This window comes from Equus przewalskii, chromosome 15 (assembly GCF_037783145.1).
Source record: "Equus przewalskii isolate Varuska chromosome 15, EquPr2, whole genome shotgun sequence".
Taxonomy (NCBI): domain Eukaryota; kingdom Metazoa; phylum Chordata; class Mammalia; order Perissodactyla; family Equidae; genus Equus; species Equus przewalskii.
In genome coordinates this window covers 3,661,199-3,687,271 of record NC_091845.1, presented here as the reverse complement: position 1 = coordinate 3,687,271, position 26,073 = coordinate 3,661,199, and the positions used below count along the sequence as shown (strand labels likewise).

Genomic DNA, 26,073 nt, shown 5'->3' with positions numbered 1-26,073 from the left:
TGGCGGGAATATTTATTTCACGGAAATTGGCAAATGCTACAGATAGTGCTTTCTTCTGTTTGCTCGGTGCTCACTAGCACACCAGGGCACTCCTCCAGGATAGGCCTCGTGACTGCAGGGTCCAGTCAAAGTGAAAATGTGGGGCTCCCTGTCCAGAAGTTAAGGTTATCAGGATGGCAACAGCAGAGCATTAACCCAAGAGTGGGTTTGTCTGAGGCTACTGCCCAGATTGCACACTCACCCATCCCACTTGCTCAGTGTCTGTCTCCATGGGATAGGCAAATGGGGACCCCAGCCGCTCCTTCTCCCCACCCAGTCAGCTCCTCTCCCTGCCATCCTCACTGACATGTGCCTTCACTCCCAAATAGCAGCTGTGACCTCAGTGACTCTGGGGTCAGACCTCCCCAAAAAGTTGAGAGAAGCCTAGACCACATCTCTTTTTGGGAGGTTTCGGATGTATTTATAAAATGAGGAAATATTAGAAAAGACTTGCAAAGATGTTGGTATATTTTAAATGTATAAACTGAAGTGATAAATACTTCTTATGCACACACACACACACACACAAATAGGATGTAAGATAATTATGTTCTTCACAAGATAATTATGGAATTTATAAAAAAAAATATAAATTTCTAGAGCACTATTACTGGCCTGGTAGTGACTGATAAGTTTAAAGTTAAGTGTTAGGAATTTTCATTGGGCGTGGTGTCTGTATAACCTCATCCTGCTGGAAGAGTCCTTGGTGAATTAAGGACCTTGAGAAACAGCCCCACTGCCACTCCCTCCCTCCCCATAGGCCCTGCCCAGAGGACAGCAGAGGAGGGCTAAGGCCCTGAGGGGTCTGGGGTCTAACCATGCAGGGCTCATCCTCACCTAGAGGTGGAGAGGATCACCAAACACGGGTATGGGACACCAACTCTCAGCGAAGCCAGAGTAATGCCAGCCTAGACAAAGAAAAGTTGCATCACCGAAATGTACCTTACAAAGTTTTAGAGACTTATGAGATGTGGCTAAAGCTTTACCTAGAGGTAAATTGATAGCCTTAAAATGCATTTGCTAGAAAACAAGAAACAATGGAAATAATCTAACTCTTCAAGTCAAGAAAACAGAAAAATAAGTTTAGTTCCAAAGAAATTTGGAGTATGGAAATTATGAAGAGTTTTCAAAAGTCAAGAAATAGAAAACATTATTGCTGAGGAAACTGAAGCTCAGAGGCAAAACAAAATGCTGACGGTCTCCACACCAGGGTCGAGGTGGGTGTCTGTCCTGCAGGCCACCCAGCTCCCAGGACCCGGGGTGTGACGCCGGGCCTTGGCAGCAGCGGGCCCACGCCGACACGTGGAGGCTTCGGGGCCACCATCTGCTAGAACGCAGGGCCGGGCTAGAAAGCTTGTCCTGTGAGCGCGACTACAAAACACACCCTGCGTTTTAATAGATTTGCATCAGTTAAAACTGTCCAAGTTTTATGAGTTTATTAGCTATTTTTCTATGCGCACTCCAGGTCGTGGGCTGATAGCATTATGAAGACACGTTTTGCCGGATTTCCCTTTATTAATTTTATACATCAGAACGGCTGGGGGCGGCGGTGACAAGGCGACAGAGGCGGGTCAGGGGCGCGGGCCGGCAGGCGGCGCCCTCCCGCCGTCTCGCGCGCCCGCCCCGCCGCCTCCTCCGCGCGGGCCGCTCGGGCGCCCGCTCCGCCTCGCGCCGCAGCCGGCACTTTGCAAACTCCTCGCCCGCCCGCGGCGGCCGCAGCGCCCGCCCTGCCCGCCCGGCGGCGGCGCGGGGTGCGGGCGGCGGGGCGGCGCGGGGCGCGGGAGGCGGGAGCGCCGGGGGCGGCGCCGGCGAAGGCGGGAGCCGAGGCGGGGCCGCGCCAGCCCCGCACCGCCGCGCCCCCCGGGCGAGCCCCGCGCCGCCGCGCCCCGCGCCGTCCCCGCCGCGCAGCCATGGCCGCCCCGCCGCCGCCGCCGCCCCGCCGCCCGCTCGCCTGAGACGCGGCCGGCACGGCGGGAGCATGGCCGGCGCCGCCGAGCCCCCCGGCAAGGCGGCCGAGTACCTGCAGGAGCTGACCCGGATCGTCGCGGCGCAGCAGGAGCTACTGGCGCGCCGGCGGCGGCGCATCGAGGAGCTGGAGCGCCAAGTGGCGCGGCTGAGCCGCGAGAACGCCGGCCTGCTGGAGCGGCACCGGCGACACCTGGCCGCGTGCGCCCGCCGCCCCGACCCCGGGCCCGGCGCCGGCGCGCAGCCGCTCGGCGCCATCCCGGAGCTCGGCGCCCGCCGCGACAAGTAAGCGGGGTCGGGGGCGGAGGGCTGTCGGGGGCGCGCGAACTTCTTGGGGGTCCCCGCTCCGCTCGGGGCTCGGCGGGGATCCGGGCGGAGGCAGGGAGGGTGCCCAGCCGGGGAACGCCCCCGCCCGCCGCGAGACCCCTGGGCGTACCGGGGGACCCCTGGCGGGGTCGCAGCCCCGACCTGGGTCTCGATCTCGGTCGGCACTGCGCTCCCCAGGAAAGGGGCTCCAGGGCGCTGCCGCGCGCTCGCACCAGCCGGGCTCTCCGCGGGCGGACGGCTCGGGAGTCGAGCTCCAGCGACCCCGGGAACTGGGATGCGGGCTCGGCCTCGCCACGGGGGCTGTGCGGGGCACGGACCTGGGGCTCTGGGTAGCGAGGCCAGAACTCCTGACCCGGGGACGCGGTGGGGAGAGGGCGCAGCAGGCGCAGCTTCTGCCCTCGAGCGGGCCTGGGTCACTTGCGGGTCGCAGTCCCTCCGGAAGGGACGCTGTGCTGCCTCCAGCCTGGGACGCGCCGAGCCCTCCTCCCTCTGGACGCCTCCGTGTCTTCCTTCGCGGCTCGGGGTTAATACCCCGCCCTCCTCACCCCGGGATTACCCCGAGCTATTTCGGACCAAGGATTAAACCGGGGTGGTGTGCAGGGGACAGATGGGGCGGGACTCCCGGGCGCGCTGGCCCCCAGCGTCCCCCCCCGCGGCGAGCTCGCAGCCCGCGGGCCGGCTGCCTGTTCACCTTCCGAAGTCGGGTGCGCGACCCCTCTCCGCAGAAGTGCAGACGCCCGTGTGGGGCGGGGCAGGGCGTCCTGGGGGCTTCTTGATGATGCTGGGGTGGGGTCCTGAGTGCTCCGCGCCCTGTTTACTCTCTCTGGCCCTCTGTCTTCGGGACTGCCTGGTCACACTCCGTGGTTTGGACTGGAGTGGAGAAGAGGAATCCTGTATGCTTGTGTTGGGGGGGGTGGGGAGTGGCAGTGGTCCGCAGCTTTGGGAAAGGTTTCGTGGGAGGCTGGGGGTGGGCAGAAACGATGGGGGAAGCGCTTAACCCTGACTCCAAAATCCTGCCACGGGGCCGGGTTCCTGATTCGCAGGAGTCCAGGTGCAGTCACCTGAGACCCGGGTCTCCCCCACTCCAGGTGGGGCTGTTCCAGGCTGTGGCCATGGACTGAGGGCCGCTGCCTGCCACCCTGCGTCCTGCACCGGTTCTGGGCAGTGCTCCTGGGCTCTAGCCGGCTCTGGAGGATGAGAGTTGTGAGGCTGCGGTCAGGGCTGGGTGAGCCTCCTGGCAAACTCCCACTTTCTCTTTATCCGGGGAGGGAGGAGTGAGGCTGGGGTTAGCTCCTAGCTGGTGTCAGGGAGAGAAAGCAGAGACCCTGCGGCCTCCTGTGTGCCCGCCCCTGGCTCTCTGGTGTCTCTGAGACCACTCATCGCTCCTCCCTCCCCGAGCCCTTGTGAGTCCCCGGTGCTGCTTGCCAGGGCCTGAGCTGTATGCCCCAGGCAAGGACTGAAGGAAGAGCCAGGGGCTGCCAGGGTGAAGTGCTCAGCAGCTAAGGGAGGCGGCACACCGGGGAAGGGACGCGCCTGCTTTCACAGAAACAATGACACACGCTGTTGACAAATGCCTCACAGCACTGTCCTGGGGGGTGGACTCCTTTTTTTCCCTTCAAAGTCACCTCTGGTGACCAAGTGTGGGAACAGGAAGGTTCTGAAGGGCAGCGAGTCCTGCCCGCCCTGGGGAATCCCCAGTGTCCTCTGGGCTGTGGCCTCGGAGGCGGGGAGCTGGCAATGCCGATGCGGGCTTGTTTCGCGAGTCCCTGGCTCCGTGTCAGCCTGGCTTCCCTTAGCTGAGGCACAGCCAGAGCTCCGATAGCATCCCCTTGAAGAGAGACTATGGCAGCACAGTCCCTGACCCGGGTTCCAGGTCAGGGAGCTTCTCAACCTGAAGGTGCACCAAGTGCCTGGGCATCGAGCTGGAATGCAGGTTCTGACCCGTAGGTCTGGGGTGGGCTGGAGAGCCCGCATTTCTAGCAAGCTCTGGCAGGTGCGATGCTGCTGGCCCCTGGACCAGACCCTGAAGGGTGAGGCTGTGAGGCAGCAGTATAGTAACAGAACTGTGGGCTCCCTCCAGACGGAGCACATGGGGTCCATTTTCCTGCATCGCTTCATCTCCCAGCCTTTTGGGAGGATGCTGGAGCCCCCCTACCTTTCCAGGAGGCTCGTGGGGGCCGGGGCGTCCTCCTCCTCCTCACATACTTGGGTTCTGTGTTCTGGGGTAGAGGGAAAGAGCTGAGGGCTGCTTTTCCACACCTGGATTTGAGGTGCCCACTGCCCATCCATGGCGCAAGGTGCCATGGAGCTCCATGCCTAAGGAGCCTGGGATAGCCAACCCCTTTGGGGGCAGCCAACTTTTGTTAAGTGCCTACTGTATGCAGAGCCGTTAGTGATGTGTTTGGAGACACAAAGGAAGAGCGGAGAGGAAGCAGATAAACAGCTGTGTAGAGAAAGGGACATGAACAGACGAGCTTGGATCCGATGGCCGGCTCTGCACTTGCCAGCCAGTGACGGTGGGACGAGTCTCGCCACCTTTCTTAGCCTCAGGTCTTTTTACTGCACACAGCACGGGGATGATCACAGCTGCTGCCTGTACTTTTCCTGAGGACTAAGTGACGGTAGTGGGTGTGGAGTAAACTGGGACAGTAGGTGCTTCATGCATTTCGGATCCTTCCTTGTCCATCAGTTTCTCATTTCTTCTGGGCCAGCTGAGCAGAGGCAGGAGGTGAGCGAACTTCCTGAGGATGTGGGTGAGACCTCCGGACGCATGGTGCAGGGGGGGTGGAGTGGGGAACAGCCGTCCAGGAGTCGGGTGGGGTTCGGGTCGGCCACCGTGATTGAGACAGGAACATCTGTGCAGGAGCTTCCCGAGGCGGCAGGCAGTGTCCTGCGGGGGGACTCAGCTCCATGTGCCCTCAGTGCTGGTGTGCCCACCACTGGGCACTGCCAGTGCCCTCTCGCAGGTCCCCCTGTGTGCAGACGGGGGCCCCTGTAAGCGAGGGTCTGCTCTGGGTGTCAGGCTAAGCCAGGCCTGGCTGACTCTTTCCTAAGCGGCCTCCAGCTGCTGTAGCTTGAGTTAGGATCCTCTGCCCCCACCGCTCCCGTGTGAACAGGCCGCCTGTGCATATCCGGAAGGTGCAGTGTCCTGCTGGGGGTGGACAGACGCAGACGAGCAGGCTTGCCCTGGGACAGCGGTGATCTTGGAGCCACGCAGTCCTTGCGCGGGACTGCTGGGCACGTGGACACTTTCCAGCCCAGACACCGTCAAAGCCTTTCTCAGAAGGTCCTCTCTTGTCCCTCAGCCGCTGCTGACGGATGTCCTAGGAGTTTCTCAGCTTTGGGGACAGCTGGCTGATAACAAGAAGGAAATAGGATGCCTTGGGTCTGGTTGGGTTACTTAATTATCTTTTCTTCTGATGTCGGAATTCGTATCCAGGGTTTAGCTGGCCACCTTCTAATGATGTTTCTAGATCCGTCCCTCCCACTAGAGGTCAGAGCACACAATAGACGCTCAGTAGATGTGTGTGGAGGAGATGAAAGCACGGCCCATTGGTTAAAACCACTGTGTTTCCTTTAGGGAGTCAGCCTGGACTGGAGCAGATGCAGCTGGTTTTGCGGAACACACAGAACCAGGCCACGGGAGGCGGGGGAGTGTGCTCTGGCTGTGCCCTCGGAGGCCTCCCATGTGCCCAGCGCCGCTCCAGGTCTTTGCAGCTATCAGCTCATTACATGGTCACGTCACTCCCACGAGGCAGGAACAGTTGCTGCTCCCATTTCACAGATGTGGAGACTGAGCTCAGAGAGCTTGTACGACCTGCTCCAGCTCTCCTGCGTGGCTAGCGGTGGAGCCAGGACTGGGACTCAGGTGGTCTAGCTCCATGCCCTCAGCTCTCACCCACCCACCACCTGCCCTTCTGGGATCCTCTAAGGCTGGAGGAAGCCCAGCATGCGTGGCTTTTGTCCTGCTACGTGGGGTCTTGTCAGCAAGGCTTGGCCCTTGGCGTCTCCTGAGGGGGCAGTGCAGAGGGGGCAAGACTTGAAGCAGAGAATTCTTTCTAGCCTCTGTTCCTCCAGAGTTTCCTGGCAGAAGTAAACATCGGCCTGAAGAGGTTGGAGACGGGGCCCTGAGGAGCAGCCTTGCTTCCTCGTCCCCTCCAGCCTTCAAGAGCTGTCACACACTCAGGACGTTTTTCTGAAGCTCTGAGTTGGTGACTCACTCTGGGGGAGGTTTCCAGTGGTGCTCAGTCTCTGTTGACTTACCAACACGTGCTCCTCCCGGGTCCATGGTGACATTAACCGTGACGATGGTGCACCGGCTTGCAGGCAACCTCAAGGGTGGCCAGTGAAGGCGGGTGGCGAGAATGGATGACGCGAGAAGCTATACTTGGGAGGGTCCTGGCAGGGAGCCTCTGAAGGCGTATTATTCTTCAGAGTAGCTGGGAGGTGCCAAACCTGTGCAGGGTCTGAAGAGCTGAGCGTGCGCGTGTCCCTATCGCCCTTACCCGCTCTTGGCAGAGGGGGGGCCGTGCAGGCCGAGAGAGGCCGAGGGAGCTTTCTGTCTGTGAGGGTGGCAGTGGGAGATGCTGTTGATGCTTTCATGAAATAATGTTCTTATTCTCCCAGCGAGATAAAGCCGGGGAGGACGTCCCTGAGCCGGGAGCGAGCTGCCCTCGGACCTGTCCTGTTGGACAGAATGGATTCGGCTCTGAGGGAGCGGGGCGAGTGATGCTTCTTTTCCCGGTAGATGGTAGAGTCCCAGAAAGATGTGCAGAGTGTTTCTCCGACACTCCCTCCCAGCCGTCTGGCAAGCTAGGCAAATTATTATTTTACAGCTTAGAAAATAAATCATGAAATGCTGCTTTATCTGTCTTGGGTTGAGAAAAACGGGGCAGCACCCTGTGTGAAATGAAGTAGAGCCCCGCTCTGGTTTCCGACGTGCGTTTCTGGCCCGCCCCCGCCGTTGGGGGTCTGGCAGCTGAGCTGAGCTGGGTCCAGGGCCGTGAGGATGTGGACACAGTGGTGGTCCTGGTGGCGGGAGCTGGGGCCTCAGCGTTTGTGGTGGGGGGGTGGCTGTTGTGAGCTGCTTTGTCTCGGACTTTGTTTTCACAGCTGATCTTGTTTTCTGTTTTGTCAGAAGGAGCCGCGCTTTGCCCAGCTTGGGGAGGGCGCCGATCTGAGCTTGTCAGGGTGAGTGCCACCCTACGGCTGCCACAGAGCAGCGGGAACACAGATGCAGATAGCTGCTGGCGTTGGGCAAGAGCTGGGGCGTGGAGCGCAGGGACCTGGCTGGGTCGGTGCGGAGGCTGCGGACCCCAGAGGCAGGCCGGGGCCACACTCAGGCCTGGAGGCCAGAGGGCCACCCCAACCTGGGGCCGCCCCCGCTGGGAACCAGGCTTAGCAGTGACCACCTTTTCCAGGCAGCAAGGCCCGCAGTTTGGGCCCTGTCCCTCTGCCGAGCTGCTGTGGGGCAGGGCAGGCCAGGCCAGTCCTTACGAGCGCTCAGGGCTTCTGTGTTAACCCATACAGAGCTGCAGCCGCGACTTTTTCAAAAGCCTCCCCACTCCGGCTTCCCTGGCCTTGCTGGGGACCCTGAAGGCCGCCCCAGGACTGGCACCAGTGGTGAAGCCCCATCCTGCCGCAGCCCCGTCCTGGCTGGGTGCGCTGTACACTGAAGCTGAGGCGCTGCCCTGGCTCCTTGAGGCACCCCCCCCCCCCACCCCAGGTAAACCAGGGAGTGCTGCTTCTGCTCAGGAAGGTCCGGCATAGGGATGGCGTACAGCCGGGCACTGTGGGACCAGCAACGGTAGCTCCAGGAGGAGCAGAGCTGGGGTCTGCAGAGTGCTTCTGAGGGTTGGTTTTCCCCAATGTTTTATTATGAAAACTGCCGAACATACGGAAATGCTGAAAGGATTGGTCAAGGCACAGCACCCGGGGTTTCGCAGGGCCGTGTTGCAGTGTTTGCTCTGTTCGTGCCTGTCCATCCTTGAGGGTGTTTGGAAGCACGTTGATGGGGAGCCAGCATTTATAGACTGTGTCCTGGAAGCCAGGCCGAGCATGCATATTCGCTGCCCCCACGTCCTTTTATTTACTGTTCCTGGTGACTCCCGCCTGATTCTTGTCCTTGATCGGTGCAGCCCCCACCGCCTCCACTTGGAAATGTGTGAACGGGGACATAGACCTGTACACAGAAGGTGGCAGAGGCACTAGGCCAGCAGAGGATGTGGGGCCCCAAAGCAGGAAGCAGAAAGCAGATGGCCCCCCTCGGGCATCAACAGAGGCTTCCTGGAGGAGGTGACATTCGAGCCAGGGCTTGAAGGGCAGGAAAGAGGAGGAGGATGGAATCAAGGCAGGAGAAACAGCCCCTGTGAGAGCATGGAGGCGAGAAGATGCTCGGCATGTTTGGGGGTGGGAGGTGCCGTCAGTGGTCCTGCCAGACCTGTGAGTGGGGACGGGTGGGCCAGACGACGTGGACCAGCCTGGGCTCTTGCATAGAACCCTGATTTCCATCTGGGGGCAGGGTGGTGAACAAAACTGTCCCTCACCCCCCAGCCCAAGCTGTGCCATGTCTGCGCCCTGATTGTGGAAATGCTTGGCTTTCCTTCTCGGAGGAGGCAGGATTCACAAATGAGGAGGACAGAAAACCCGTTGTTTTGCACCTAAACTTAGAATGCTTTGGTTATAATCAAAGCACAGCAGTAACTGAGCCCCTTCCAGTGCCCCGGGCTGAGCAGCCTCCTCTGACCCTGTGACAGGGGTCAGCTGTTAGCGTCCTGTTTGGCAGGTATGAAACAGGCTCAGAGAGGTTAAGCAGTTTGCCCATGGTCCCCCAGCAGCAGAGGTGGGACTCATATGCCAGTGTGTCTGCCTCCGGAGCCTGTGCAGTTCACCACCACACTGTGCGGCTGTGGAACCGTCTGTAAACGCTTGTGAAACATTTGGAGGGCTTTCCGGAGGTGGCAGCTCACCCAGACTTTTGGCTTCAGGACCCAGAATTAGCTCCAGCGCTGTCACCCGCCCCGGGCCAGCTGTCGCTTCTCCCTCCTCGTGTCGGATTTGGCCTTTCACTCGCAGTGGTCACCGCCAGGAGCCCGAGTCCCTTTTCGGCAAAATCGTGGCGGCCCCCTGGCAGCGGGCGGCTGTGGGCAGTAGGTGTCCTGTGCGGGGAGGGACTCCGCGGTGTCAGGGCAGCTCGTGCAGCCGTTTGCTCCGCGTTGGCCGCCCTTCCTGCTCCGGGCACGTGGGTGTTGCTGGAAGCTGGCTTCCCAGGCCTTTCTGTGGCACTCGTCCATCAGGACACCCTGGGACACATGGCCGCAGGGGACGATTGGCATTCGTGCCCCTCTTCTGGCTCCGCCCCCCCGTTGTTTGAAGGGCCCACTTGCTCCGCGTGCGCCTTGGCGTGAAGAGTATCAGGCCTGGCAGAAATCAAAGCCCCGGGCCACCTCCTCGCAGAACCACGGGGACGGGCTTATGACTGCCGGTCGCGGGGCTCCCGCAGGCTGTCCTGGATTGGTGAGTCTGGCGGGGCCTCTCATGGTGAGTCGTTGCAACCTGTGTGTGAAGTGTCCAACGTGGCAGGGCTGGGACAGGGTGCTGGTGAAACTCTGCTGTCTACCCGGACGGCCGCGGCTTGTGTCCAGGGGTCCTGGGGCAGCCTCTAGGGACCTCACAGGGGCATGAACGCGTGTGGACAAGATTCGAGAACGGGCTGCAGGGGTCCTGGACAGCCCGAAGTTGAATGTGAACTGGCAGGTGTCCTGTGTGGTCAACCAGGGGTGAGCCTGGGCCGGGTCCTGGCCTGGAGAACCAGCTCTTCTTCCTGCCCCTGGGCACGGGAAAGGGACTGCTCTGAGCCTCAGCTTCCTTATCTCTAATGGGGACGCTGATGACATTTTGAGATTGCCCTGAGTGGGGAGTGTGCCTGGCGTGGTTGAGGCACAGCGAGGAGACCGGTGTGTTGGAGCAGAGTGAGCGAGGGGACAGCAAGGGAGAGGAGCGGGAGGTGACCATGGGTGGGAGTGGGCAGGAGGGGCAGGGCTGTGGGGGCCCAGGGCGACTTTGGGAGACAGGAGTCCCGGATGAGTCCCTGTGCAGAGGAGGCCATGATTGCACTGAGGTATGGACAGGACACCTGGCTCCTGGGGGAGGTGGCGGCCAGTGAGCAGGAGCAGCAGGAGATGCTGAGCACTCGGGGTGCTGGGAGCCTGGCCCCGGGGTGCAGGTGGAGGCAAGGAGGAGTGCATGGGTTTGGATAGAAGGCGTGAGGTCCCCTGCTGTCTCCCCCTAGCAAGCGCCTGTCCAGGTGGGAAGGAGAGGTGGGTGTATAGCCAGAAGGAAAGGCCCCAGGTGGCCGAGGGCCACGTCACCCGTCACACCTGCAGCGCTTCCTGGGCTGGTGAGCGCGGGGACTCTGCCTCCAGCTGCCCGGCTCACTCACCCACCAGGAGGAGCACCCTGAGCAGGAACGCTCGCCTCCCCTGGGGTGGCTGGGGGTTCCAGACGGCTCCTGCTCGAGGTACACGTGCCGTATGTGGACAGAGCAGTGGTCAGGACACGCAGTGGTCAGGACACACAGTGGCCAGGCCACTCTCTCCACACGTTCCGGCTGTGTCTCCTCTGTCCAGGTACTTAGCCTTTCTGTGCCTCAGTTTCTTCACCTATAAAATGGGCTTATAGCCCATCACCTCCCTTGTAGAGGGTTCTTGAGGATTGACTCCTTCACGTATGGAGACGCAGGGTATGTCTCCTTCCTGCGAATTCCTGTCCCTGCTGCTCCCTCTTTCTAGGCTGAGAAGAAACCTGATGTGAGAGGGAAGTTAGGGGTTTAGGATCAGCTGATGGGTCCTGGTGTTTCTCTCTGTTGTCTGTCTGCCTCTGCACAGCTCGTGGAGCTGACGGTGAATGCACCCCTTTGTAAGACGTGCTGTCACAGTCCCTTTAACCCTTGGTTACAGCCTCTTCACTGCATTGAGGTTGTGGAGACGATGTTGGTAAAGCAGAATGGGGAACTCCCCACTCCAAAGCGGGGCATCTGGAATGTCCCGCCCCTGCCCCGGCCCATTACGTGCTCATTTCTGTGTCTAGACTTCTTTGAGGCTTTCCTTTCACCCAGCTCAGCACTCCTCAGAGTTCAAGGTGTGTAAAACTCCTCCACCTAAAAGGGGGTCCTGGTGACTCTGACCAGCATCCGGCTCCCAGCAGCAGGCTGACCTGCACCCTCCCTGGGGCCCATCGTGAGCCAAGCCCTGGGCGAAGGACACGACAGGCGCCACTGTGCTGGGGCCTCACGACCACCTCCGTGATCCTTTAACAGATGACCCGGCAGGGCCACAGTGAGGACCAAGTTAAATAGTGAGTGGAGGAATTGTGAAAGTCTTAATCTGTTGTGTGAAAGAGCGTCTCCTCACCCAGAGATGCAGGGTGAGGGGTTATTATTACTTCCCTCCGTCCATAAGGAGTAATGGTAACCATGACGACAGGCTTGTTTGTTGTGAACACTTGCTTCAACTCTGGGAGGTAGATAGCATTACTGTTCACTTTGTGCAGATGGGGAAACTGAGGCATAGAGAGGCAAGTATGGTGGGGGAGGTCTTGGTTTAAGCAAGGACAAACCCAGCACCTCCCCATGAGAGTGTTGTCTGGACATCTTTGGGGGACCTTTTAAATTCCAATCCATGGTGTTCAGAGAACAGACTTTATATGGTCACAGTCCTTTAAAATGTGCTGAGACTCACTTTAAAGTTTAAGATACAGCCTGTCTTGGAGAGCGTCCCACGTGCACGTGAGAAGCGTGTGTGTCCCGCCGTGGCTGGGCGCGTGCTCTGTGTGTCTGCAGCTTGGGCTGGTTACCGTGTTGGACGTGACAGCTGTGTCCTTGTTGGTCGTCTGCCTCGTCGTTCTGTCCATTTTTGAGTGTGGGGTATTGATGTTTCCAACTATTATTGTTGAATTATCTGTTTCTCCCTTCATTTCTGTCAGTTTTTCATCATGTATTTTGGGTTCTGTTGTTTGGTGCATATATGTTTATAATTACTATTTCTTCTAGATGGATTGACCCTTGTACGTTATAAAATGTCCTTCTCTGTCTCTAGTAACAACTTTTGTCTTATAGTCTATTTTGTCTGATGTTAGTGTAGCCGCTCCAGCTCTCTTTTGGTTACTGTTTGCATGATATGCCTTTTCTTATCCTTTATTTTTAACATTTTTGTGCCTTTAAATCTGCTGAGCCTCTTGTAGACAGTATATAGTTGGATTATGTGTTTTTGAAATCGTTCTGCCAGTCGTTGCCTTTTGAGTGTTTAATCTGCTTATATTTAATATAACTGTTTTTTTAAAAGATTGGCACCTGTGCTCGTATGGGTTGCCAATCTTTTCTTTTTTTTATTCTTCTCCCCAAAGCCCCGTGAACTTAACCACTTGGCCATGGGGCTGGCTCCTAATATACTTGTTGATAAACTAGGATTTACACCTACAGTTTCATTTATTTTCTGTATGTCTTATGTCTTTTCTCTTCCTCTGTCCCTCTCTTACTACCTTCTTTTGCATTAAATAGATACTTTCTAGTGCAGCCTTTTCATTCCCTGGTTGTTTTAGTCTGCAGGACGCCCTTCAGAGCGTGATACAGCCTGTTCCAGGGGCAGGACAGCCCACACATCCACTCCTCACCCGCAGAGAGTAAAGGCAGGGCAGGGGCTGGGCACGGGATGTTGGCAGGGGAGCCCAGCAGGAGCAGGCCCCGGGAGAGGAAGCTGCCAGACAGGGCGATGGGGACACGGGTGTGACCCAGACAGACTGGGTGGGCTCTGAGGAACTGGTCCAGAAGCTCCCCTGGGGTCAAGGAGAAAGAATTACCTTTCTCTGCTGTTCCTGTAGGGGGCGTGCCTCAGGGTGGGTTTTAATGAATGTGTGTTGAATGAGTGAGTGACTCGTCTGTCAGTCCCCCTCATGCTCTGCTTTGTCTGTTCCGCGGAACAAACTGCTCCAAAGTGTACAGGTTTAAAAGAGCCACCCTCTTGTTGTGTCTTCAGATTCTGCGGGCGGGGCTGGGCGGGGCTTTGCCGGTTGGTTCTTCTGTTCCCTGTGCTGTCGGTGGAGGTTACTCGGTGGTTTTCAAATAGGAGGGTCCAGACGGCCTCGCGTACGTATCTGGGGACTGGTGGGCATGTCTGGAGGGCAGAGCTCAGCTGTGGCTGCTGACCGGCATCTGCGTGTGGCCTCTCCAGCACGGGGTCTTGGGACTCGGGCTCCTTGCATGGTGACCCAGAGCCCAGGGAGAGGGCCCCCAAGGCCCCGTGGGAGATGTGAGGTTCTTGTCACTCATCCCTGGGAGTCCCAGAGGCCACTTCTGCCACATCCCGTTGGTCAAGCAGATCCCAAGGCCAGGTTTAAGGGGTGAAAATTAGACTCCACTCTCGATGGTTGAGGAGCAAGGATTTAATCCACCACATGCGGTTTGTGGTTTGCTTGGCCGTGTTATCACTTCTCCCACCTAAGGCTGCCGAAAGTTTCGCTCACGGCCGCCCCCGGGGCAGGGTCGGGGGGGGGGTGGGGTGTGTCCAGTTTTCACCTCTCTCTGCGTGGAACGTGGCAGCCTGTCCTGCCCCTGTGTGCTGAGCTGTCTGGCTGTGTGTGTCGAGTGACTTTCGGTGAGTGGCTGTGTCTGAGGGTGGGCTCTCTGGGCGACCAGCCCCACGGAGCTGAGACTGCTCCCCATCCCGAGAGCTGCCCACTGGGCACTGGAGCCGCCAGCATCCCCGTGCAGCTCCTCCAGGAGCCGAGCCCACTCTCGTCGGCATCCGCCTCCCTCTGAGCTGTATTTTTAACTCCTGCCATATGGCGAAGCAGCCACAACATCCAGGGAGGAGAAGGGGTCTGGAGGAAATCATTGCCGCTAATGCGTTTCTGATAGCTGCGGGGACTAGCGGGCGTCCTCGTGGCTGCCTTCTCCCCAGCGGCCTGGGCGTTAGGAGCAGCGTCGCTCTGCCTGGGAGGCAGTTGTCCTGCAGGGTGGGCTTCCCACAGACTCGCTCCGTCCTGCGGGGACCTCCGGGGAATCCAGGTTGGGCAGCCACATGTGGTCCTGGAGACGGCCGGGGAGAGGCTGCTGCGGGCGGTCGGCAGCAAGCAGGAACGGGTGTCTCCTCTCTCTTCGCCCTTTCCCCTTCTCTGTCCTTTGTGGCCGGGACACGGGGCCTTCCCCCAGCCCCACCCGGAAGGCACTCTCTTGCCCAGAGACCTGCCCTGGGGGGGTGGCCAGGTGGCCACGTCTTTTCTGCACTGCCACTCGCTCCTCGGTGCCTGGAATGCCCTTCCCACGCCTCCATCCCGGCCTCGGAAACCCCACGCGTCCTTAAGGACTGGCTCCCCTCCTGGAGCTTTTCATGATTTTGGTGCACGTTGGAGTTTGTGTTTATTCTTGCAGCCCTGTGTTCCTCCAGGGGCCTCCTGTCTGAGTTACCGTGACTTTACCATGCCCATGACAGTGCCCGTGCTGTGCCCGTGACTGTGCCGTGCCCGGGTGCCGGCCTGTCCCCGCTCCGGGCAGCCAGCAGCCAGATCCCTCGGATACCTCACCTTCAGATGCCCTCCCAGCAAACTGCTTATATTTAAAATGAGACGTTTTACAGGAATCCCTCGTTGTTGCTAGACAAGTCCAGGGTCCCTCAAATGGCGTGTGCACACCCCTGGGGGCACAGCACATTCCTTTGAGGCACAGGGGAAAGTCCTGGGACTCCTCTTCCCATTGGTTGCTTAACTTCGTCCTTCAGCGTCTTTGTGGCGGCCTCTCGTGCGATGAGCTCGCCTGAGTGTAGCCGTACCTGCGCGTCACCGGTCATGCGTGTAGATATGTTATCGGGCGATGTGTGCTCACGCTCTCTTCTGGTTGGGAGACTCCTCAGAAAGTCTGGTGGCCGGTGGCCTCGACTGCAGCTGAGTGTTCACGGCTTTTCTCCTTGCGGCAGCTGCTTTCCTGGCCTGGGGCTGGGGCTCCCCACTGTGAGGTTGGCAAAATCAGCATTTATGGAGCGCCTACCACAGCGCTAGCTGATCCCTTTTCATTTGCATGGCCCTGCCTTATGCATGAGGAAACAAGCTCAGAGAGGTGAAGCATCTTGCTTGGGGTTGCACAGCTAGTAAGTGGCGGGGCCAGACCTGACCCGGGTCTGTGTGACTCCCAAAGCAGTGCTCTTTCCATTGTGCTCTGTGTCTGTGGTCCTGAGGCCCACCTCTGGCCAAGCTCCTGGGCTCTTCTTGTGGCTGGGCAGTGGCAGTGATGGGAGCTGACCCTCTCTGTGTTTCTGTGGCCTCTGGGGAGGGTGGTCCTGCTAGCAGTGGTCTGGACGTGGCACCCGAAGGCTCCTCCCTCCTGGACAGGACTCAGCAAACCCCTTCTCTCGTCCCCCAGGAGCCTGAGCAGCTCCAGGCCAGGAGGAGAGGACACAGACGGATCTGGAGGACAGTGGCCCTGAGGGCACAGGGCGGCGTCGGGGCCGGGAAGCTGATTCATCACCATCTTCCCAAACTTTCACTCCCCAGATGCCAAAAGCCAGGTCCCCCTCTGCTGGGGGAGACCAGAGGGAGGCAGAGGCGGCTTTTACGTAGTCAGGATGTCAGCCCTTCTTCTCCACATGGACTGTTTTTGTGGTAAAATGTGGTGTCTTTTTTTTTTGAGGAAGATTAGCCCTGACCTAACACCTGCTGCCAATCTTCCTCTTTTTGCTGAGGAAGACTGGCCCTGAGCTAACATCTGTGCCCATCTTCCTCTACTTTATATGTGGGATGCCTGTCACAGCATAGCTTGCCAGGCGGTGCCATGTCCACTTCCGGGATCTGAACCGGTGAACCCTGGGCTGCCAAAGCAGAACGTGCAAACTTAACTGCTGCGCCACCCGGCCGGCCCCTAAAAGATGGTGTCTTTATGTCTCTGCTGAGCTGGGGCTTCAGGTCCAATCGGTGGGTGTTTCCAGAGCCACGTGTGCGGCCATGTGCGGGGTGAGGGGCTTGAGGGATGGAAGTGGCCTCAGGCCCGTGGGGGAGCGGGTGCCCCCCCATCCTCTATGCAGGGGGCTCTGGGGAGACCACCAGCCTGGGGGCGGCGGAGGGCGTCAGGAGGCACAGGGAGCCCCGGGGAGTCTCAGCATCCCCTTTTGTATTGCCCTTTGAGGACTCGACACCCTGGGTCCTGCCTTGTCCCTCTGGGAGGGCGTTGGCTTTCACCTTCTTCTCAGGGTGACCGCTTCGGCGGAAGCCCGCGGTTCTTTCTCCCTCAGTGGTTCTCCTTTGCTTTAATTTGGTTGGAGCAACCGCCCCTCCCCTCGAGCTGGTGGCTGCTGCTTTGTGTATGCCGCATGCACGCCCCATGCGTGCCCCTTGCACACCCCATGTGCACCCCATGCATGCCCCATGCACGCCCCATGCGCGCCCCATTCACGCCCCATGCGTGCCCCATGCACGCCCCATGCACGCCCGTGGGCTGCCCTGAGCTCTCTGGTCTGATGGGAAGGTCTTCAGCCCCAGCCACGGTCTGGGCCTCTGGGGCCTTTGGGCTCGGCCAGCCCGTCTGCCCACAAACTGAGCGTGGCATTTTGTCTGCAAAGGCTGGTGTTGGTGTAGTTGGGCGTGCTGGATCCCCAGGCCTTCCCACAGCTGAGATCCCTCCAGGGAAGGCGCATCTGCTGTCCACTGCACGGGCGTTGGGCCGGGCTGGGACGGAGCACTCACCCCTCTGCCTCGCTTTGTCAAGTGCGGTTTGCTTAATAAACCTGCTGACGGGGTGGGTGCGCGACGTCCGCGTTTGGATACTGGCTTGTCCCAAGCTGCCGGGCGGTTTGCTGAGCTGGGCAGTGGGCGTCAGCGTGGAGAACAGCCCTGCCTGTGGCACAGAGCCCGTCAGTGCAGCGCTGGCTGGAGGGCGCTTGCTCCCAGCGGGTCTCCATTGGGATGGTTGTGGAGGTTGTGGGGAAAATGGGAAAAGAGGTCTTGGAGGTGAAAAGGGGTGATCCCTGGGCTGCAAACGGTTGGGGTGTGTGACCCACACAGCTGCCTCCCAATATCTGCTTTCCCTTTTTTAACACTAAAACTCTGTGTGTGTTTGTGTGTGTGTTTTAATATGCCCATGAGGCCAACCAGAATAAATACTGCATTTCTCAGCCTCCATGGTCGTTAGAGAGGGCCATGTAACCCTTTTCTGGCCAGTAAGAGGTAAGCAGAAGTATGGTGGGTAGCTTATAGGAGGTATCTTTAAAAGGAAGGACTGTGTCTTTTGCCCTTTACTCCTCCTACCTATTGGCTGGAATAAGATCGTGATGGCTGGGGCTCAGGCAGCCATTTTGGATTATGAGGACAAAGGCTGCCCCACGGGTGCAGTAAGCTGGAGGGGGCCTGGGCCTCTGATAACCTGGGGCAGCTGCAGCACAGGGCCTGGACTGCCCATGTCCAGGTTCTTAGGTGAGAGAATAAAGCCATGTGTTTAAGTCGATGTTAATGTATTTGCTTTTGATCCTTCTTAGTCAAGCCTGAGTTTCGAATGGGGTGGTTTTACAGCTGTGACTTGAGGATGTTTGACCATATCTCTGGGAGCCTGAAGCCTCAGAGTTTGAGGCAATGGGCGTGGAAGTGAGTCCCTGGGGCCCTAGTGTTGGGGTAGGTGCTGAGTTTACTCCTCTCAGTGGCTGAGGGCCGATTATTTCACACAGTGTGAGATGCAGAGGCAGGGGTTGGCCGAGGCCCCCTGGACCCTGACGCAGGGGATGGTAGGTGTCTTGTGACAGATGGGGCACCGCCCTGGGCGGGGTCCCCACCTAAGAGGGAGTAATGGAGGCCAGCAAGGTCCCCTTAGGGGAGAGTCCACGGGCCAGCTGGGCTGCTGCTGCTCAGGCTAGGAAGGGGGCAGGACCTGGGCCTTCTGGACAGAGGGGAGGTGGCCACCTGGCCAGACCTTCTGTGCGCGGGTCACCCCCGGGTGCTGGGATTGGTGTTCCCCCCTCTCCCAGGGGCCCACAGCCCTCTCCTCTTGCTGCTCCGGGCTGCCCTGCTGGGAGAGGGGCAGGGGCAGCTATGGACAGGCGGGCAGGGATGGAGAGCCTGATGGAGAGAGACAGAGACAGAGCAGGAGACGGGAGAGAGACCTGTGCTGGGCGGCAGCTGCGCGTGTGTCTGTGACGGTCCCTCCTTCCTTCCCCTCCTCCCCTGTGCTGAGTATTGATTTATTCATGTGCTCATCCACCCAACCACTGCTCGCCCAGCACCCTAAGCGCCCGGCTTCAGCCAGGGCTGCTGGAGCAGAGGGAGGCCCGGCTGCCCTCAGGGGGGCCCATCTGGCCCCAGGGAGGGAGGAAGGGGGAGGGGGGAGGGGCAGAAGGGGTGTGCGCACCCAGCAGAAACTGCCTCTGCCTCAGGTTTTGAAGGTGCTGTATCTGCAGGTGGATTTCAGATTAGTGAGAATCATCAGAATCAGGTGACGGCCGGACTGAGACCCAGACCAGGGGCGTGTGTGTAGGGTTGGCTCCTGCCTGCCCCCCACTCCTGCACCCAGGTGACCCTTGACCCTCCCCTGCACCCGGGTGACCCCCTCCCACCCCTCCCCTGCACCCAGGTGACCTCCTGCCCCTCCCCTGCATGGGGCGCCCCTGCCCTCCCTTGCACCCAGGGGCGTGGGGCCCGCCCCTGCATTTCCTCAGGTCCTTCCTTAGCAAGCCAGATGCTTTTCCACAGGCAGGGGAGGGGGCTGCTGATGATTCTGCTTTGATTTGAAAACCAATTCGAGTTTTAAAAGAGGAATCGTGACAGGCAGCGAGCTGGGGGTTGGGGCACAAAGCCTGAACCCGAGGCCTGGAAAGCAGAGGAGGACGTGGGCTCTGCTTCCGGGGTCTGTGGGGTGGCCCCTTGTGGAAGGGGAGTTTGGTGCCAGGCTTGCTGGGCCCCTGGCCCCCCAGGCCGCGCTGCTGGGCTGAGCCGGGGCCAGGAGCTTTGGGGCTATTTATATTCACGCCGGCAAATCTTTCAATCTGGGTGATCCCGGGGCAAAGCCCCAGGGGTGCTGGTGTTGCACGCGGGGCCCTGCAGATCAGTAGGCTGGGGGACGAGCACTGCATCCAGGGACGGCTGCATCCTGGTCCACACTCCACTCGGCAAGGCTCAGGGCTGGGCCAGAGTCCCCCAGAGTGAGCCCTGTGGCTGCAGTTGGTGGGCTCTCTGTCCTTAGGGCCAGGGGAGGCTGGCAGCAAACAGGCATTAACTGAGCTCCTACTCTGTGCAGGTGCTTTTTCCCCAAAGGAGGGTTATTTATCTTATTATTTAAATTGTGGTAAATACACATAACATAAAATATGCCATTTTAACCTTTTTTAAGCGTCTGGTTCAGGGGCATTAAGTACGTTCACACTGGTGTGCCACCATCCCCACTGTCCACAGAACTTTTCCATCTTCCCAAACTGCAGCTCTGTCCCCTTAAACACTGACTCCCGACCCCCGCCCCTCCCCTGGCAGCCCCCATCCTACTTTCTGTCTCTGTGACTCTGACTGCTCTAGGGGCCTCACGTAAGTGGCATCATACAGTATTTGTCCTTTTGTGACTGGCTTATTTCACTGAGCATAACACCCTCTGGGTCCGTCCATGTTATAGCAGGCATCAGAATTTCCTTCCTTTTCAGGGCTGAGTCGTATTCCATTGGATGGACCACGTTTTGCGTGTCCACTTATCTGTCGATGGACGTGGGTCTGTTCCATCTCTCAGCTCTTGAGGAGAAGGCAGCTCTGAGCATGGTGTGCACATACCTCCTCAAGTCCCGCTTTCAGTTCTTCTGGGATCATCCCAGAAGCAGGATTGCTGGGACACACGGCGACGTGCCAGACTTTTAGATCCAGGAACTCACTCAGCCTTCTGTTGCCTGCCGACGTAGGTGTTATTATCTGTGTTACAGGTGAGGAAACTGAGGCAGAGGAACAGTGGGGTGAAGATAGGTGATTGCAGGGCAGCCACATGGCCCGTCTGTGAGCCTGCTCTTGGCCTGAGGGGTGCAGGGCCTGCTCCCTCCCTTCCTTTCGGAGTCTCCGTTGCAGAGGTCCCTGCTCTGTGACCCTTCCCTGACCCCACCTCTGAGACGCGTCCTCCACAGTGTTTTCCATCTCTGCACGTCCCCGCACAGCGTGTCCTGGATGGGTTGGCCCCAGTGCCTGTCTCCCCGGAGGCTGTCGGCTTCACTGGGCAGAATGTTGTGTTTGCCCACTCTTGAAGTCGCAGCAGCCGGCACACAGTAGGCCCTCGGGAAGTGCTCACTGAGTGACTGACTGTGTGTGACCTCCTTTTCCCGCTGGTTCTGCCTCGGCCCTGCTGGAGCCCCGCCAGCGCAGCTGAGGGACCCGGCCCACCCCTGCTCCTGCCCCAGGCCTGGCCTTGTGTGTGCCGAGGGCAGCCCAGGCCTGGGGGCCTTGCGTGTGGCCCTGCGTGGCCCTGCGCTCAGGACTGACAGTGATGAACGCCCCTCCACCACTCCATTATTAACTTGGCCTCCGAGGGGTGCTCGCTGCCTCTGCTCAGGGTGCTGTTCAGTGGTTGGAAACGGCTCCAACACAGTGACCTGGGCTGCGGCGGCTGGCGTCCTCCCCCATGCACGCCGCGTGGCGACGGTGGCTGTGGCCTCCCCTCTGTTTCCCACCTCCCGTGGGGGGCTGAGTTCGTCACACTGGCTGGCCCGGTGCACGGATCCCCGCCGTCCAGCTGCGGCCACTCCCGGCTCTACCCGCTCCTTCTTCCCCAGCTCGACGTCCAGCCCCTTCCCTCGTCCTGGCGTCGCGGTGTCCCCTTCTGCTCTCCGGGCCCTTGTCCCCCTGCGTCGCCCCCAGCGTGCATGCTGACTCGTAGACGTGATTCCTTCTGGGCAGGCGCCCTTTCTGACCTGGCCTTCCTGCAGACACACCCTTGGCTGACAGGGCCTCACCCGAGAGCTCACTGCCCACGGGGCACCAGTGACCCGAGGGGGCCACAGGGCTGAGGGCTTCGCCTCAAGCAGGACCTGTCTGGAGTTTCCTTCACAGACCCTGTGGGCCGGGCTGGACCCTCCACCAGCCCCTGCCCCCTCCACGGGCTCCCCGAGAGCCCCTTCGCCTCCCCTTGGCCCTGCTGCCAGAACCCACCCTGAGGTGCCTCTTCTTTCCTCCTTGTGTCACCCGGTTCTGCATTTTCAGGGTCCGAGTGACGCTGACGTGTACCCAGCTACCTGCTGCTCCCTGAGTGCCTCCGGGGGTGGGAGTGGGGCATCCACCACGCATCCCTGTCCGCTCCCCTGGGGACGGACACCTGCTGCCTCCACAGCCCTTTATGCTCAGTGAGCATCTTCCTTGCGTCACCCCAGCGACCCCATGAGCGTTTCCCCGGGCAGACACCTTGGGGAGCTGCTGCTCAGGCGTGCGTCTGCCCCAAGCAGGGTGGATTGTTCTCTGGGAAGGTGGTGCCAGGCTGCAGTCCCAGAGCCAGGCTGTGTCCCCATGCCCATACGGGGCATTGTCACCCTCCACCGCATTTATCTGCTCCTCATGCCCCTCCTGGCTTTACAGCTCTCTTTGGGGGTGCCCTTGCCTCCCCTCCTGCCTGCTGGTCGGTGCCTAAGCCCAGGAGCCACCTCCTCGGGAAGCCTTCCTGGTGGCCCCTCCCTCCCCCAGCAGGCCTGGCTCATCCCAATTGTGACGTGGAGATGCTGCAGGGCTGGGGGTCCGCCTCCTCTGGAGGGTGGGGGTTGGGGCTGGGAACCCTATGGGTCATCTCGGTGCTCCGGACGTGTCTACAGAATGGAAGGAGGATGAGGCCTGGCAGGCGCTGTCCAGGCCATGGCCGTCCTCTCTTGGGGGGGGGGGGTTGTACACCCTGTGCGCTTCTCCTGCCCCGCCCCACCAGGTTCCTTTCTCCTGCAGTGACAGTGAGGAGAAGCTGTTCTGAGGGGCCTGGCTCTAAAGTGAAATCGGGGTCTGTGCAGAGGACCATCTGGAGTCCACCTAGTGGGCCCTGCAGCTGGGCCCCCCGCCTTTCCTCTTCCTCAGGACCATGCACGGTTAGTCCCCACTGATGGGGTGAGGGCCCTCTCTGTCCACTTCTCTTCCAGAGACTTCCAGAGAAGACCACGGGCCATGCTGGGGACCAGGAGGCGCAGGCGTGAGACAGGCCTGTTCCTGACTCCTCTCGGAGCCTCAGTTTCCTCGTCTGTGAAGTGGGGTGGATGACCTCCCTTGCAGGGTCAGAGGGAGGCCCCAGTGGGTTGGCTGAGTGTCCGGAGGGCCTGTGCCCTGCAGTGGCTCGGGGAGGCCTGCTCCCACCTGCCCTCGCGAGGACCACCCGGGAGGCGGGCTGCAGGGTGCTCCTGGGACTGTGGCTTGGTGGTTTGGCGGCACCGGCTGTTCCCTCACCACCTGGGCTCCAGGACCAACTGTGTGACCTTGAGCACTTTACTTGACCCCTCTGTGCCTCAGTTTTCTCACCTGTGAGATGGGGATAGTAATTGTCCCTCGGAAGATCGTTGAGGGTGCAGACACACGAAGTGTTGGGCACAGAGGCGCTGGTGTGTCGGATGTGGCTGGTGCACGGCAGCTGGTGTTATCATCATCATCACCGACGCTTACACGCTGGCCCAGGGTGCCCGAGGCAGGGGTTCAGGTCTGGGTGCTCGTTGTCTCTGAACCCAGCATGCCGAGGCGCTGGCCTGCTCCAGACCTGGTTGTAGGGCCACAGGGAAAGCTTCTTGTTCTTGTCTCCTGAGTTTACGGCAGCGAGCGCACAGGCGGCCTCCTGGTCTTGTGGGAGCTGCCAATTTCCCAGATGTAAAAGCACTGATTTCTGAAATTTCCCCAAGAGGAAACTGGGCAGATATTTTGCAGATCCACAAAGCCCCAAAGCAGGGTCTGTTACGCGGGCTCCCGGGTGACCGGCCTGGGACGCGGTGACCGGCCTGGGACGCAGCGACCGGGATCACACCCAACACGGCTGGTGGCCGGAGCTCCGGGACTTAGGGACGTAACCGAGCTGCCTGCGTGAGCTCACGGGGACGAGTCCTGGGAGAGTCGCCTCGGAACTCCCGGGAGGCTTTGGCTCTGCCAGCTCTCGGGACCATGTGTCCCAGGGGTCCGCCCGCCCTGGCTCTGCCCCAGGAGCCCAGGGGACAGACACACAGTCACCAGCTACTGCAGTGTGGGTGGTTGTGGAGGGCAGGAGGGATGTTGGCCGTGACACAATCCCAAAGTGGCCTCCCCTGGCCGATGCCGCAGGGAACTCTGGAGCTGGGATGACCGAGCAGAGGTGTGCCTGATCAAGGCGAGGGAACTGGCCCTTTGTCCCTCTGCATGGACCAGACGTTGGATGGGGTTGCCCCTGGGAGGCGAGGTAACCTAGGCCAAAGGCAGCTCTGGGGAGGGACGTGGCTGAGAGCCATCGGCCGCACCCCCGACAGGGACCTTGGTGGCCACTGTACCTGGTGGGGGCCGATCTTCCTATGTGCAGATCAGACGGTGTCCCTTCTGAGCCCCTCCTTGCTCTCCTCTCCCTCCCACCTGGCAGAGTGGCTCCTTGGACCATGCCCAGCCCACAGATATATATTTTTAAGACCTGAATCAGTTGCCAGTGTTTACAGAGCGGGAGATTTCACAAAAAGCATGAGATTCCCAGCTGCGTCTGAGAACTAAGCGGGCCCCCCACCTCCAAACGGGAGGGGCTCTGGCTGCAGGGGCAGCACCACCCCCGCCGGGGGGCTGCATGGCCGCCCGCCCCTTCCCTCACTCAGGGTCCTGCCTGGCTTTGCGGGTGTGCCAGCCCCGTGAGGGCTGCAGAGAGATTTCGAGCTCTTTATTCCCTCCCTCCCTCACTCTTTCGGCACATGTCTTGGGGGCTCTGACTGGGTCCCAGGCTCTGCACTGTTGCCTGGGTCCCCCTGTCCTGGGGGCTTACCTTCTAGCTGGTGATCGGGCACTAAGGAGAGACGCAGGTCAGTGTGGACTGGAATGTCCAGCAGAGGTGGGCGCTGGACAGGAAGAGTTGGCGGGTCAAGGAGTGGAGAGTGACGGGGTGCGGTTCCTGGCAGCCTGGTTGGGGGAGGCCTCTGGGGGTGACCTTGAGCTGAGAGCAATGGAAGTGAGGGCTGAGAGGCCTGGGGCCTGGGGGGTGCCCCTGCTCTCAGCAGCTGGCCCCTGGGGACTGGGCCTGCCCCTCCAGAGGCTCCTGTACCCAGCATGTGGCCTCGTGCTGCCATGTGCTTGCTCTGCCCTGGGGACCCACTTCCCCTCAGCTTTGAGCTGCCTCCTCCAGGAGGCCCCCCCAGCTGTGCTCTGTTCCCTGGGTCATAGGGCAGTGTGGCTGTCTGTTTCCATGTCCACGTCACCCACCTGGAGGACCTTGGGGTCAGGGTCAAGGTCAAGTTTAGTCTCTGGGCTGTCTTGGTATCTTTGGCCTCAGCCCCTGCTCAGTGCCTGGCACAGAATAGGGACCTGAGTGGATGTCAGGGAAGAGGTGGCTGTGGGTCAGGAAGACTCAGTCAGCTGTGGGTGCCTACCAGGGACACTGGCTCTGACGGCCTGGGACGCTGGGACTCATGCAGCTCTGTCATCGTGCTCTTAGGAACTTGGGCTTTGGCCACCTTTGCCAGATGCACCTGTTTTGACCAAAAATGGTCACTCTGTGAGAAATCAGAGAAGGTCTCACCCCTTACTGGGTGGAAATCAGCAAGGGTGTCATGGGGCCAGGAGCTCTTGTTGATAGATGCCAAGTTCTACACACCAGCCCACACTGGCCAGGTTTCCGCATCACTGTGCGGGCTCCCCGCCTGGCTCCCCTCAGAACGTCAGCCTGGGAGTTAGGCAGCCCGTCCCTTCTGCTTGGCTTCCGAGGAGCAGGAACGTCAGGCCAGAGAACGAGTTAACTCGCGTCTTACAAAGTAAGGCTCCTGGGTGGAGGATTACGACTTTCCTTCCCTGCGCCATCTTCCTGCCTCCTGTCTCCCTCCTCCTGCTTTCTCTCTCCCTCCTCCTCCTCTTCTGGCCCTGCTGGGGTCCTCCAGGGTGGGAGCCAGGGCTGCGTCCCGAGGCCCAGCACCTGCTCCTCCTCTGGCACGGGCAGCTTTTGCTGGCGTGCCTGCCTTCCTTCAGAAGTCTCCCTGCCAGCATGACTGTTGTAATTAGTCATATTTTGAAAGCAGCTCTGCTTAATTGCCAGCAGTACTAAATATTGGTATATAAATAAAGTCATTAATAACTATATGCAGAAGCTGCTTCTGCTGAGCGCCAAGGCAGCCGGCTCGGTGACCGGCTCTCGGGTGGCCTCGGCCGGGCGGTGGTGTCCGGCTGGCCCCTCCCGGTGTCCATCAGCAATCAGAGGTGCAGCAGGTGGAGGGGAGCGATGGAGGCTCCCGCAGGAGGGGAGGAGCAAGGATGGGGCGGGGACCTGCCGACCTGAGGAGACGGTTCCAAATCGGTGCGTTTTGAATGGCAGTGGAACTGTGTAAGGGGTCGTCCACGATCGTGGAGTTAGTGCACACTCAGTCGACAGTTGTGGCTTGAACGCTTTGCGCATCGGCCGCCTCCAAGCCCGGGGAGCGGCGGCTCTGCCCCGTTTCCCTTTTAGGAATGCGGACGAGAGCGTCTGTCCAGCACGCTGCGGGTTTGCCTGCTCCGAGGTATGGCCCGCAGTATTCGTCGAGCACCCATCATGTACCGAGTCCTGTTCTCCTCACGTGCCCGTGCCTCCTGGCGGGGCGGCGGTGCAGG

General features: G+C 59.9%; 2 protein-coding genes across 5 annotated transcripts in view; one reads left to right on the top strand and one right to left on the bottom strand.

Moving 5' to 3' along the window:
• Window positions 1-1,560: 1,560 nt before the first annotated feature.
• Window positions 1,561-2,019, bottom strand: LOC139076069 (kinetoplast-associated protein 1-like). Its single transcript, XM_070576385.1, has one exon. The coding sequence runs from the start codon at window positions 2,017-2,019 to the stop codon at window positions 1,561-1,563; it is 459 nt and encodes a 152-aa protein (XP_070432486.1).
• Window positions 1,920-26,073, top strand: part of IQSEC1 (IQ motif and Sec7 domain ArfGEF 1) — a 353,973-nt gene continuing 329,819 nt past the window's right edge. For 2 of the 4 annotated variants that reach the window (XR_011526811.1, XM_070574590.1), the window contains exon 1: window positions 1,923-2,289. Coding sequence is in view for 3 of the 4 variants with exons in the window: in XM_070574590.1 (XP_070430691.1) it covers window positions 2,018-2,289 (272 nt within the window). In the remaining variant the exon portion in view is untranslated. Of the gene's footprint in view, window positions 2,290-26,073 lie in introns of all 4 variants that reach the window. The other 2 variants (XM_070574597.1, XM_070574589.1) reach the window with 2 other exon arrangements.

Coding starts and splice junctions, on each gene's coding strand:
- LOC139076069 (XM_070576385.1), bottom strand. CDS start 2,019: ATGCTCCCGCCGTGCCGGCCGCGTCTCAGGCGAGCGGGCGGCGGGGCG.